The sequence below is a fragment of the Xyrauchen texanus genome, chromosome 33, assembly GCF_025860055.1.
Source record: "Xyrauchen texanus isolate HMW12.3.18 chromosome 33, RBS_HiC_50CHRs, whole genome shotgun sequence".
Lineage (NCBI taxonomy): Eukaryota > Metazoa > Chordata > Actinopteri > Cypriniformes > Catostomidae > Xyrauchen > Xyrauchen texanus.
Genome location: NC_068308.1, coordinates 23,369,579 through 23,384,410, shown reverse-complemented (window position 1 = coordinate 23,384,410; position 14,832 = coordinate 23,369,579). Strand labels below are relative to the sequence as shown.

Genomic DNA, 14,832 nt, shown 5'->3' with positions numbered 1-14,832 from the left:
AAAACACGTAACCTATGACAACATGTATGGAACAAAAAGTAAACTTAAACCGAAAAGATGACTGAAACTCAAATTATGGAGGACAGGCAGTCTTTATTGGAAACGGGATGGGGAGAATACAAAACCGAAATAATAAATTTAATAACAATAATTATAATAATAATAAAAACAGTACAAACAGGAAGATGGAGGGGAGGAATGACAGCAAGATGTGGAGTGGTGTGGTTGGGGAGCAGAGCAGGCGGGACAGTGTGAGTGGTGGCTGTGTGAGTGGGGGTGAGTGTGTGTGTTTGTACACGAGGCGGAAGTTAGGAATTTAAAGAGCTCTTACACTCCGCCTTTATGGCGCCACAGTTTATGGGCACAAAGGGGCGGCGCGCGGCCCGGCGCAGCCTGATGAGGTCACGGCACATGTGACGCGCCAGCTTGGTGAGGCGTGTGGCTTGCAGCAGGAACGCCTGCTTGGTCTTCATGGAGGATTTGGGGCTGCCACTGTTCCTCATCGGAATCATGTGGGAAGACTGACGGGGGCCATGGCCGCGAGAACGTGGCTCCTGCGGTGAAAAAGATGAGGAAACAAGGGAATGAAAAAGGGAAAATAAATGGAGAAACATCAAAATGAGCAAGGGGGAGAGAGACAACATGATTCTGTTAGAGCGGCATGTTGATTGCAAAATTAAATTGAGTTCAGAGATGAAACAATCCTCTTGATATCTACCTCACCTCTGCACCATAAATAACTGAAACTCTTGTTGAACAGATCAAGGCTAACGCAAAGGATTTTAAAATAACTATGGCAATGATGAGAATACTTTTGTTAATTTTTATGAATAGAAATCATAAGAAAATGGAACAATTCTGGTTCTAATTAAATTTAAAGGGATAGTTCACTTACTGTAGTTTAGAAACTGATAGCCTCACCCTCATATTTATTGCATCTTTTTCCATCTCTAACCCATACAGGTTTGCAACAACATGGAGAGTAGATGAAGTTAATAAAAAATGATTTGGGGTGAACTATAACTTTAATGATTCAGGTTCTTGAACGATTTCATTAACGATTCTCTTAGTAAATTAAAATGATACATTGCAAGCTCACAAGACACTATAAACCTATTTATCAACACAGTTTTTTGCAGTAAAGGCTTTTATGACTCAACATTAAATACTGTACTGAAATACTCATTTACTTAAAAAAGACGTCTTGATGCAAGTTTATCACACAGTAACAGGCACACAACTTCCCTCATGTAAACTATATTTCATGACAGTTTAGTGTACAATAGTTCAATTACCCACTCTCAATAATCATCTATATTCATCATCCCAGGACACTATTATCTGTATATTCACACAGACACACACACGTGAAATGAGTGATCCCTCTTTGGGTTGTTTGTTTTTGTTGAGAATTTATTTGATAGAAGACTATTTCTTATAGAATAGTCATGAAAGTTAAATTTAATAAGTTAACATTTAATGCACAAGACTAAGATTTAACAGTTCATGTTTCAGATGCACATATGTTATTATTATTGGTGAATTGACTTAATTTCCCAAGATGCATAGAGAAAAAAGGCGTACGTGATTTACATAGGTTTTGTTGGTGATTTTTTGGGGTAACGGGTGGCCGGTGAAAGATTTGCTGAACAAGCACGTTGTATTTACTTTCGTTTCTTTTCATTAAACGTCTAAAAAAAGCAAGGTCTCGCGTCGTCATTCCTAGCTGATCTGACGATAAATGTACAACATTTTTGGTGCCGGAAACTCGGGAAACAGACAACTATGAGTGACGAAGAGAGATCGGTCGGTATGGAACAACATGAAAGGTCCAAAAGAAAGCGTCGGACGATACGGAGTTCTACAACGAGACTGCTAAATCAGATAGACGCTGAATTAATAAAGGAAGAAAGAGATATCGATCGTGTGCGGGATATGTTAGCCGTATTGTCAACAAAGGAGGACAGTTTGCGCGAGCTAGACAGCATAGTGGAGGAACACGCTTCACTGGAGGACGTGGAAACAGAGATTGAACTCGCAGAGGAATACAGAGACCGCGTCATCGAAATGAAAGCGCGGGCTCACCAAGTGATCAGAGAGTATGAGACTGTGAGTAACCTACGGCCTGCTCAGTCAAGTGATAGTAGCGCAAACAAACCAACAGTGAGACTGCCTAAGCTACAAATTGATAAATTCAGTGGAGAGGTTAGTGTATGGCAGGAATTTTGGAGCCAGTATGAGATTGCTATTCATAGCAACAATGCACTTTGCAAGAAAGAAAAGTTTACCTACCTGAAAACTTACCTTATTGGAACAGCTGCAAAGGCAGTAGCAGGTCTCACATTGACAGACAGTAACTATGATGCTGCAGTTCATATTCTCCAAAGCAGATTTGGAAGGAAAGATCTCATTGTAAATGCTCACATGTCAAAGCTTCTTAATCTCACTCCTGTAAAGAAATCATCTGATGTCAGTGCATTAAGGCAGTTATATGATGACTGTGAAATTCAAATCAGAAGCCTTGAGTCATTGGGAGTGGTATCAGACACCTATGGTGGTATGTTGTGCCCAATATTACTCCAGATGTTGCCAGATGACATGGCTCTTGAATACAGCCGTCACAGAGGGGATGATGATGAGTGGAATGTGCCTAATGTGTTGAAGTTCCTGCAGAAAGAGGTTCAGAGCCGAGAGAGAGCTTTACAAATGATGAACTCATACAATCAGAGAGAAAACCAGTCTGCTAATAAAACTTGCAGCAAATCATATCCAGCCAGTGATGTGAAATTAAAGAAACCAAGCATGACATCTGCAGCTGCACTACACATTGCTGACCAGAAAATGCAAAACTGCTTGTTCTGTGATAGCACTGAACACAAATCTGAAAAATGTCCAGACTACTCAGTGTCAGCACGCAAAGAAAAGCTGAAACGGCTTGGCAGGTGTTTTGTGTGTCTGGGGTCCAAACACATAGCCAGGTTTTGCAGATCAAAGGGCATGTCATGTGTCACATGTGGAGGTAGGCATAATGCAGCTATTTGTGAGAAAAATGAGGCACCCCCACCTGCTGCAGCTGCCAACATTGATACTGTTATTTCCTCAGTAATTCCCAAAGTAGAGAATAGAAAATCTGACAGTGAGAACACTGTGCTGCTACAAACTGCCATGGCATGGGTCGTAGGACCCACAAGCAGGAAGATGGTTCAGCTGTTTGTTAGATGGAGGCAGTCAGGGAGTTTTGTGCATGAGAAGGTGGTGACGGCGCTGAAGCTACCTGTTACTAGGCAAGGGACACTTACTCTTCACACATTTGGCTCCTCTGCTCCAACAACGGTGAGTCGCAATATAGTGAAGCTCAGATTGGAGAATGTATGGGATAATAATCAGGAATTGAAATCGAGGCAGTTGTCACCCCCAAAGTGTGCACAGCTGATGAAAGTGCCTGGTGAACATATACAAAGAGAAATGAAAAGCAGAGGTTTTCAATTAGCAGACTGTGCTGGAGATGATAAACCTGAACTTTCAGTGTTAATTGGCTCTGATTATTACTGGCAGATAGTATCAGGCAGAGTAGAGAGACTGACAAAAGGCTTAGTGGCACTGGAGAGCACTTTTGGATGGGCATTGCAAGGCCCAGTAGCAGTGTCTAGCATAACAGAGACAACCTGTATGCATATTCAACTCAATGAGGATGCACAGATTGATAAACAGCTGCATGCATTCTGGGAGCTTGAGTCCCTGGGCATCACAAGTGAGAAATCTGAGAGCAAAGAGTATGTAGAAGCGATGCAACGGTTTGAGGAAACCTCCATCTTCAAGGATGGGCGTTACCAAGTGGAGTTGCCATGGCGACAACATCATCCTCCACTTCAAGACAGTTACCGCGATAGCAAAAAAGAGACTTGAGAGTTTGAAAAGGAAACTAAGCAAGGATGTCACACTCTACAGCAGATACAATGAAGTTGTGGAGGACTACTTAAAACAAGGAATGGCTGAGGATGTGCCAAGGGAACATGCGTCATCACAAGGCAGTCAGACATATTACTTACCTCATCATGCGGTATTAAGAGAGGATAAGGCGACAACGAAACTGCGGATTGTGTTTGATGCGTCCTCCCAAGAAGATAAAAATCCCTCACTAAATGACTGTCTCTTAACAGGACCCAATCTGAATCCAGATCTGATGAGTATTTTGATAAAATTTAGACTGCATGAAATTGCATACATGGCAGATATCAAGAAAGCATTTTTGCAGATTTCACTCGCAGAAAAAGATCGGGATGCTGTAAGATTTCTGTGGTTCATAGGACCACCGACAGAGAAGGACGTGACGCTACGTATGCTCAGAATGACGAGAGTGGTGTTTGGAGCTTCATCAAGCCCTTTCTTACTCGCAGCCACCATTAGGAAACATTTAAGACAGTATGAGCTAGAACATCCACAAGTGGTAGAAGTCCTCAGCTCCTCACTCTATGTCGATGATTTTATTTCAAGTGCAAGTGAGGTGACAGAGGCACATACAGTGACAACGACAGCCAGGAGCATTATGTCTGATGCAGGCATGGAGTTATGTAAATGGATGACAAACTCTCCTGAGCTCAATGAAAAATGGCAGAAAGGCTTGATGGATTGTGCTGTGCAAGCAGAATCACATGGGTCTGTGCTGAGGGTGCTTGGTATGGTGTGGAGACCGGGTACAGATGATTTTGTGTTTGACCTCAGGGGGCTGCTTGATATTTTGAAAGAAAAAGAAACCACAAAACGAAGTGTTCTGCAGTCTTCTGCTCGCATTTTTGACCCTCTAGGATTCCTGACTCCTTTCACAATCAGGATTAAGTGTTTGTTCCAAGAGATGTGGGAGAGAGGGCTCAAGTGGGACGAGGAACTGCCACCTGATCTGACGATGAAATGGCAGCAGTGGTGCTCAGAGCTCCCTCAACTGCATCAGGTCTCAATTCCCCGATGGTACCAAACACGCCTACCGCAGCAGGACAGTCAAGAATTAAAGTTACATGTTTTCTGTGACTCGAGTGAAAGGGTGTATAGTGCAGTTGCTTATCTTCAAGGAGAAACAAGGGAAGGAGAAGTAACTATAAGCCTGGTTGCATCCAAGTCCAGAGTGGCTCCGCTCAAAAGGATGACACTGCCACGTCTGGAGCTAATGGGTGCTGTAATAGCAGCCAGGCTGGGGAACACTCTCATGAAAGCACTGCAGCTAGGCCAAACACAGCTCAGACTATGGACAGACTCAATGATAGTGCTGCATTGGATTTGTGGTTCTACTCATAAGTGGAAGCAGTTCGTAGCAAATAGAGTCACAGAAATCCAGTCTCTAACTGACCCACAGTCCTGGTCTCACTGCAAAGGGGAAATGAATCCAGCTGACCTCCCCACCAGAGGACTAACTGTACAAGGCCTGAAGCATAGCACATTGTGGTGGAATGGTCCTTGTGTTTTGATGTCACCTGTTCAGTCAGAGAGCACTCAGGAAGAAGTTCAGGAAGATGAAGTAAAGTCTGAACTCAGATCCAAATATCAGATTACTGTACAGTTTGTTAAGCAAGACCAAGCTTTCTTGAGCCCTGTTTTATGTCTGGAAAGGTACAGCAAACTAAAAACAGTGCTCCGGTGACAGCCTGGATAAAGAGGTTTATCTCCAACACCCGGCTCAAGCACAAAATTCTGTGGTGAACTGACAGCAGAAGAGCTGAATGCAGCAGAGAAAAACTGGCTAAAGGTGATTCAGAATCACAATTTCAGCTCGAAATTGATCTGCTGAAAGCAGGGAAATGTCCCAACACTGACTCCAGAATCCGAGAGCTAAAACCATTTCTGGATGAAGATGAGCTGCTCAGTGTGGGAGGAAGGCTCCAGTATTCTGATGTCTCTTACAGAGAAAAGCACCCATGGATTTTGCCCAACAACCACAGATACACAGAAATGTTAGTGCAGTATGAACATGAGAAGATAATGCATGCGGGTGTACGAGACACTTTAGTGCAAACAAGAGAGAAATATTGGGTTTTGAGGGGACGACAGATAGTGAAGAAAGTTGTGTCCAGATGTGTATTCTGCAAAAAATTCAATGCAAAGGCCGGGCAGCAGACTACCGCGCCACTGCCAAGAGATAGAATAACAGAGTCTCCACCATTTGAGATCACTGGTGTGGATTTTGCAGGTCCACTCTATGTGAAGACACAGTACAGCATGACAAAGGCGTATATAGCACTGTTCACTTGCGCTGTAACCAGAGCGGTGCACTTAGAGCTGGTCTCAGATATGTCTACAGAGAACTTCCTGCTAGCGTTGAAAAGATTCATCTCAAGAAGAGGATTATGCAAGGTGATTTATTCAGATAACGCTAAGACGTTCAAGAGAGCTGATCAAGATTTGAAGGAGCTCTGGAAAGGTATTGAAACTCCTCAGCTACAGGAGTTCTTCTCAGAAAAGTGCATCACCTGGCGGTTCATCGCTGAAAGAGCAGCCTGGTGGGGCGGATTCTGGGAGCGGATGGTCAGGTCAGTCAAAATTATTCTTAGAAAGGTGTTAGGCAGAGCTAAACTCAACTTTGAAGAGATGTGTACCATTTTGACTGAAGCTGAAGCCATAATAAACTCGAGACCGCTCACTTATGTGCACAATGATGTGGACGTGTCAGAGCCGCTATCACCTGCTCACTTCTTGGTGGGACAGAGACTAACCTGTTTGCCTCCTAAGCCATATACAGCTGAGACTAAACATCCAACAGCAAACAAGGAGGAGATGAACAAGAGGTGGCGCTACAGACAAAGACTTATGACCAACATCTGGAACCGATGGCGGAGAGAATATTTGCTGGATTTGAAGTCTGCTCATCGCTGCGACACCCCAAAGTCTTCTCTGCTGAAGGTCGGAGATGTTGCCCTCATCGAAGAAAGCAACACCCCAAGACAGAGCTGGAGGCTAGGAAGAATTGAGGAAGTGTTTCCAGGTCGAGATGGCCTTGTTAGGTCATGTGCAGTTCAGATGCGAGTTCAGGGACTGTTCTCATGGAGACCCATCCAGCTTCTGTATCCTTTGGAAATTATATAAACTGTAGTTTATGGGGGGGAGGATGTTGAGAATTTATTTGATAGAAGACTATTTCTTATAGAATAGTCATGAAAGTTAAATTTAATAAGTTAACATTTAATGCACAAGACTAAGATTTAACAGTTGAGGACTCAAGATGGCGCCGAGTATGGCTGCTGCGTTGCGAGCTCCGTTACAACACTGCGGTTTATTGTTTGTTTTGTTTACAGTTCTTTGTTTTTTTGTCTTGGATGTTGTCTGCCTTATTGTTTACGACAGACAAACGCTTTTGGACATTAGTTCTACAATCACACATCGAAAACCGGACTTCAAATTCCTTAATGCCGACCGCTGTTTACAAACACGCCGGTGGAGCCTTTGTCTGTGCTGCTTCGGCCGCTGAAGCGCCAGAAGGAAAAGAGGAAAAGCGAGCGGCGTTCTCATCAGAGTAAGGCGTCGTGCAAATCGACCCCGCTACCCAGTATACTACTGGCAAATGTTCAGTCTCTGGACAACAAACTCTGCGAGCTGAGGCGCGGATCTCTTTCCAGCGAGAGGCGAGGGACTGCTGCGTTATGTGCCTTACAGAAACCTGGCTGTCTCACGGAGATTCCAGACTTCGGCCACCGAAATCACGGGCTTTTCCGTGCACCGGCGGACAGAGCGAAAGACCTCTCTGGTAAAAGCAGAGGTGGTGGTGTATGTTTTATGATCAACAAATCATGGTGTGATCAGAGGAGCGTACATTTCATCAAGTCTTTTGCTCTCCTGATCTGGAATATCTCATGCTTCTGTGTCGACCATTCTGGCTGCCGAGGGAATTCACAGCGGTTATCATCACAGCTGTGTACATCCCCCATAAGCCGACACAGACCGGGCACTCAGGGAACTGTATGGGTGTATAAGTGAGCAGGAAACCGCGCACCCTGAGGCTGCGTTCATTGTTGCCGGGGACTTTAACAAAGCCAACTTCAAAGCAATACGCCCCAAAATACCACCAACACATAAAGTTCAACACCACGAGGGACGGGTTTTGGATCATTGTTACTCTCCCTTCGGGAAGGCTACAAATCCCTCCCCGCCCCCATTTGGCAAATCGGACCATTCTTCCGTTCTGCTTCTGCCGGCTTACAGGCAGAAACTGAAACAGGAAGCACCCACCCTCAGAGCGATCCAGTGCTGGTCGGACCAATCAGACTCTGCGCTACAAGACTGTTTTGATCCGCGGACTGGGAGATGTTCGGTCCGCCTCTGATGGCGACATCGAGGTTTACGCTGACAGCGTAGCGTGTTTCATCAGGAAGTGCGTGAAGGGCGTTGTTCCGACCAAAACTATACGGATATACCCCAACCAGAAACCATGGGTTACGGCGATGTTCGAGCGGCACTCACTGCGCGGACCTCCGCTTTAATTCTCCTAACGCGGAGGGCGTAAACAAGCCAGTTATGCCCTCCGTAACACTATCAGTGCAGCTAAGCGCCAGTACAGGCACAAGCTTGAAGGCCAGTTCAACACCACTGACTCTAGAAGTATGTGGCAGGGAATTAGCTACAATCACGGACTACAAGCGGAATAAAGTCTCCGCCATGAACACCGCTGCATCTCTCCGGACGAACTTAATACATTTTATGCTCGTTTTGAGGACAGTAACACCGCCCTCGCGGAGAAGCACTTCGCTGCTGGCGCTACAGAGGTTGATTCACTCTCCGTCTCTGTTGTGGATGTAACCCGATCATTCCGGCGGGTGAACATCCGTAAAGCCGCGTGGTCCAGGCGGCATTCGGGCGGCGTCATCAGAGCGTCGCGCGAATCAACTGGCTGGTGTTTTTACGGACATTTTCAATCTGTCCCTCTCCCTGTCTGTAGTCCCCACATGCTTCAAAACATCAACCATTGTGCCTGTACCGAAGCAAGCTATAATCACATGCTTAAATGACTGGCGTCCTGTTGCTCTGACCCCCATCATCAGCAAATGCTTCGAGAGGTTAATCAGAGATCACATCTGCTCTGTTCTGCCCCCTCTTTGGACCCATTGCAGTTTGCCTACCGCAACAACCGCTCCACTGATGATGCCATTGCATCTACAATACACACTGCTCTCTCCCACCTGGAAAAAGGAACACATATGTGAGAATGCTGTTTGTAGACTACAGCTCAGCATTCAACACCATAGTGCCCTCCAAGCTTGATGAGAAACTCCGGGCTCTGGGCTTAAACAGCTCGCTGTGCAGCTGGATCCTGGATTTCCTGTCAGGCAGGCGTCAGGTGGTTAGAATGGGCAGCAACACCTCCTCATCACTGACCCTCAACACTGGAGCCCCGCAGGGCTGTGTTCTCAGCCCACTCCTGTATTCCCTGTACACACATGACTGTGTGGCAACACATAGCTCAATGCCATCATTAAGTTTGCTGGCGATCACGGCGGTGGTAGGTCTGATCACTGACAATGATGAAAGAGCCTACAGAGAGGAGGTGCACACTCTGACACGCTGGTGTCAGGAGCACAACCTCTCCCTCAGCGTCAGTAAAACCAAGGAGCTTGTTGTGGACTTCAGGAAGAAAGGCGGAGAACACAGCCCCATCACCATCAATGGAGCACCGGTGGAGAGAGTCAGCAGCTTCAAGTTCCTCGGTGTCCACATTACTGAGGAACTCACATGATCCGTCCACACTGAGGCCGTTGTGAAGAAGGCTCACCAGCGCCTCTTCTTCCTGAGGCGGCTGAGGAAGTTTGGAATGAACCACCACATCCTCCTGCGGTTCTACACCAGCACTGTAGAGAGCATCCTGACTGGCTGCATCACCGCCTGAGTGCGGCAATAGCACCGCGTACAACTGCAAAGCCCTGCAAAGGGTGGTCGCGAACTGCCAGGAACATCATCGGAGGTGAGCTTCCCTCCCTCCAGGACATATACACCAGGCGATTGTGTGAAAAAAGCTCGGAGGATCATCAGAGACTCCAGTCACCCAAGTCATGGGCTGTTCTCACTGCTACCATCAGGCGAGGCGGTATCGCAGCATCAGGACCCGCACCAGCCGACTACATGATAGCTTTTTCCCCAAGCAATCAGACTGTTGAACTCTTGATCTATCAGGATCAATAATTAGCACTGCACTTTATTAATCTATAATCTCACACTGGACTGTCAACATATTCTCCTCAATACAACTGCTATATATATATATATACACATATATATTTCATATACTCCCACTTATTGTATTGTATTGTATATTCTGTTCTATATTCTGCATTGTATATAATTATTGTGTTGTGTAAGTATGTGTACATCTGATTTGTAAATTGTTTTGTGTAAGTATGTGTACATTTGATATGTAAATTGTTTTGTGTAAGTATGTTGTTTATTGTAATTGGTATATGTCTCGTCACTGTCATGACTGCTATGTTGCTCGGAACTGCACACAAGAATTTCACCTACTGTTGCACTTGTGTACATGGTAGTGTGACAATAAAGTGATTTGATTTGATTTGATTTGACAGTTCATGTTTCAGATGCACATATGTTATTATTATTGGTGAATTGACTTAATTTCCCAAGATGCATAGAGAAAAAAGGCGTACGTGATTTACGTAGGTTTTGTTGGTGATTTTTTTGGGTAACGGGTGGCCGTGAAAGTTTTGCTGAACAAGCACGTTGTATTTACTTTCGTTTCTTTTCATTAAACGTCTAAAAAGAAGCAAGGTCTCGCGTCAGTCATTCCTAGCTGATCTGACGATAAATGTACAACAGTTTTACGTTATTTTTGTTTAAGTAATTGTAAAATTAACGCAGACCTCTGAGTAGCAGGTTAGCGGTTAAAAGTTTGTTTTAAAGGGTGGCTGCGGACTCGAACAAAAACTGGAAAAAAAACTCAAAATGATTTGTGTGTGTCATAGGTTTTTGAGCAAACACAGGCTGCAACACCTCCCACTGTCTGCCACAGTCTCTATACGCACCAAAAGTACCTAGGAGGTAAAGGAGCAAGAAATGTCCCCTAAAACGGGTGCGAAAGCGACGTAAAGTACTAGTCCCAGGCAAAAGTACCTAAAACAGACTTCAGTATCGCCAGTGGGAAAGGAGTCCACAACCAACATTTGTAAACAAACCTTGAGCTGCTAGCCTGCTACTCAGAGGCCACCAGTTGTGAACTAATGTTTATCGAGAGTGGGTAATTTAACTCGATTATAAACAGTTATGAAATCTAGTTTACATGAGCGAAGTATTGTGTGCCTGTTACTATGTGATTAACTTACATCATGATGTGTTTTTTAAGTCAATGAGTATTTCAGTACAGTCATTTATGTTGAGTTATAAAAGCCTTTATTGTAAAAGGCTGTGTTGATAAATAGGTTTATAGTGCATTTTCAACAAGTTGTCCGCTGAGTTCAGCATGTGCTGCATGGAAGTCTGACTGTCTCCCCTATCCTCTCACTGCAGCTTCTGGTCACAGCATCACTCGCACTTTTATTTTTATGCCACAATTCTCAGGCTTTAGAAGTGTGCTAAATGCGTGTGGATGTGTATTTATCATGTTGCATGTATGACTAAATCACATAGGCCTATTAAATAAAGTTAAAACTATATTTGCCAATATTTCAAAGAGAACCTAAATATAAACCATATAAACATTAACAAATATTATTGCATTATATCATGCTTAAAAGATTATTAAATACAACAGTGCTGCTCATATCCACCACTGACAGCTGCTGTTCAAAAGGACCCCGAAGCATAATTGCCTGCTGTGTGATGTTAATGAAATTTTATTCTATAGCAGTTCCAGAATCAGTCAGTATTTCAGTACAGTGACAAAAACATTTGGTTTAAGTATGTGTGTGTGTGTGTGTGTGTGTGTGTGTGTGTGTGTGTGTGTGTATATATATATATATTTTTTTATAGAATAAGAATGGGTTCCCGACCCAAAATAAAAAAATCACATATCATATACCTCATTGGAGTTTACACTCTCTAAACACATTTAGCACTTACGTTGGGTGCAGGGCTTGGAGGTGTTTTTTCTTCTGCCCCATCGGCTCTGCTTGGCATCTTCAGGCCACCATATTTTTTCCAGTACATCCAGCAGGATACGCACAGACGACATTGCATGTTAGGAGGACCCCAAGAATACCACTGAGGAGATTGTGCAGCTGTGAACAAAGAGGACAGAAACAATGACATACACACTACAGTGCCTGATTATGCATGATGGCTCCTATTCTGGCACAGGAAAAGAAGAAATCCTCTTTCCATTCAATTAATGGGAATTCTCACTACAACTCAAAGTCCACTGATGGAGCACTCAGCCTTCACTGAAATGAAAGTGCCAAAGGAAGAGAGGAGTAACATGATGTTCTCCAACACAATGAAAGGATTAGATGTCGAGAGAGATCCCTTCATGCTCCCACCATGTGTTCATTACCAAAAAGCAATATTGATCCAGCCTAATCATTGCTGATCATACAGATTGCAATATGGTTGCTTTGATTGATTTGGTGTAAATGTAGCATACAGACTTCATTGATTACAGAAGGTGTGACATCCTCTCAGGGAGAATCAGTGAATAGATTGGATGGCTGAGTTGACTGCAATTAGGCGAAGAGGGTCCTTACTCACCAAAACAGCTCTCGCATGCGCGGCCACCTCCGGCTGTGTGGAAACTGCCTGTGCCTGCTGCACCATTCACAGTTGCCATTTTGCCATTACTAATGGAGATCTGGTTAGGGTTGGGTTTGTTGCTGCAGGAGGAGATGCAAATGATATTCCACACTATATTCTATCACAGAAGAAAATTTAGCGACATTAATATGAATATTGTAAAGGCCTTTGAAAAGCCAAAATGTTCACACTTACTATGTGGGGATGTAGACTTGTTTCAATTTGCTTTCTGCCTCAGCTGCCTTCAGTCTTTTCTGTACAAATTGGCAAGCATTCAGTACTAAGCGAGACCAAGGACAGTTACAGCAAACAAAAAGACACATTTCTACAGTGGTGTTCAAGTGTCCACATTGAAATTCTGGGATTTAAAATATCATTCAGATATGGAAAATACACAAGGTTTAATGATTTAAGATCCTGCACTATTTCTAGGGTAATAACCAAATAAGCAAATTTGGGACAGCATCCATGTTAACTCTTTTCTTGCTTCCACTGAACTGTACAAGATGCTCTTTGAAACTTTAAGAGTGGATTTTCAAAGACTTTTGAACCCCACTGTAATTAAAATGTATTTTAGTGTAAGGTAAACATTTACATTTATAGAATCATACAACTTGTAAAAGCTGCTCACCTGTTGAACATATCTGTCTGTGGTTTTCCACATATAATAATACTCAATGATGCTGGTCAGGGACTTCCATTGAAGCTGAAAAAAAAACACAATAAAAAATGGACAAAGACAGACCATGAGAAAGTTTATTTCTGAAGAAACAGCTCAACTTGTGTTTTTTTGGACCTAAAAACTCTCAAAGTCTTCCACTAACACAAATCCTCAAGAATGCTGATGAGCAGAGATAGAGAAAAATGCATTCAATTGCCTGAATTTATGGAGCATTTATTCTGAGCATGGCATATCTGGAATCACATGCTGGCTCACATGATTATTCATGAGCACCTGCCAAATGCGAGAAAGCGTGGATGAAACAGGCTAAAAGAAATTAAGTAATCTTAATATAAAGCTGCTCAAGCCCCCACTTTTGGCCCACATCAATGTGAGGTTGAGCAGAGTATAAATATGAACAGAGGTGTTCTGTACAGACAGCTGGAATTATGAAGAACACTTAGATTAACATCCTTAGGTGCTGGCAATGTATCTTTAACTCTTGTGCTTTTTGTTGTGGTTTTCTCTGCATTTCTTTTGGTTTTTGAATGCTGTAAGGAATAAGAATCATCAAATATGCTAGGTAAACAATGACTGAGCAAAGACTGCAATGTATGGTGTCTGATTGTGGGCTTGTTATTAATGTTGTCAGTTAGATCATCGTTCGGTTCTCAAGTCACTTGGGCACGGTGAAAAGGGTGTGTGTCTGTTAGGGCTGGGTGATATGATGATATAGATCGTAGCGACAATATAGAAGTGTCAATCGACAGATTTTGCTATATCAAGTATATTGCAATATGTAAATATCCATGTGCGCAATCGTGACGGTATCTATCAGTGCAAATAACAATTATTTTGATAATCGATTAATTAACAATTATTCAACTATTCACCGATTATTGAAAAGATTAATCATGAGCTCTTAACCGATTATTCAGCTTGTGGCCTGACTTAAAATGTTGTATTAAACATGCTTACTAACAATAAAGAGGAAAATCATCTTTTAAAAATACCTCTAAAGGACATTCACTGAATTAAAGGGAGAAATAATTTGTATTACCGTAATTTCCGGACTATTGAGCGCACCTGAATATAAGCCGCACCCACTGATTTTTAAATAAAATATTATTTTAAACATAAATAAGCCGCACCTGTCTATAAGCCGCAGGTGCCTACCGGTACATTGAAACAAATGAACTTTACTCAGGCTTTAACGAAACACGGCTTGTAACAAAAATAAATAGGCTTTAACGAAACACGGTGTGGCAGCGGGGGCGTGGTCAAGCGCCAGTCCGAGGGAGAGAAAAGCAGTAAGGGTGCTTACACCTGAGCTAAATTATGTCTAACACCGGTGTCTAATTTCAGTAAGCATGGGGAGAGCAGCATAAAAAGGCAGTTGCCACAGAGCTGAGAGAGTGACACACGTCAGTCTAGTGTTGGCGCATAGAAGAATTGAGAAACTT

General features: G+C 43.3%; 1 protein-coding gene across 4 annotated transcripts in view; it reads right to left on the bottom strand.

Annotated features, from left to right (window-relative positions):
- The window catches only part of LOC127626896 (metastasis-associated protein MTA3-like), a 70,438-nt gene that overhangs the window by 18,169 nt on the left and 37,437 nt on the right, over positions 1–14,832 (bottom strand). For all 4 annotated transcript variants that reach the window (XM_052103006.1, XM_052103007.1, XM_052103010.1 and 1 more), the window contains exons 10-14: positions 13,340–13,414; positions 12,904–12,962; positions 12,667–12,788; positions 12,043–12,200; positions 332–554 (exon numbers count right to left, since the gene is read on the bottom strand). In XM_052103006.1, the coding sequence (XP_051958966.1) occupies positions 332–554; positions 12,043–12,200; positions 12,667–12,788; positions 12,904–12,962; positions 13,340–13,414 (637 nt within the window). The remainder of the gene's footprint in view (positions 1–331; positions 555–12,042; positions 12,201–12,666; positions 12,789–12,903; positions 12,963–13,339; positions 13,415–14,832) is intronic.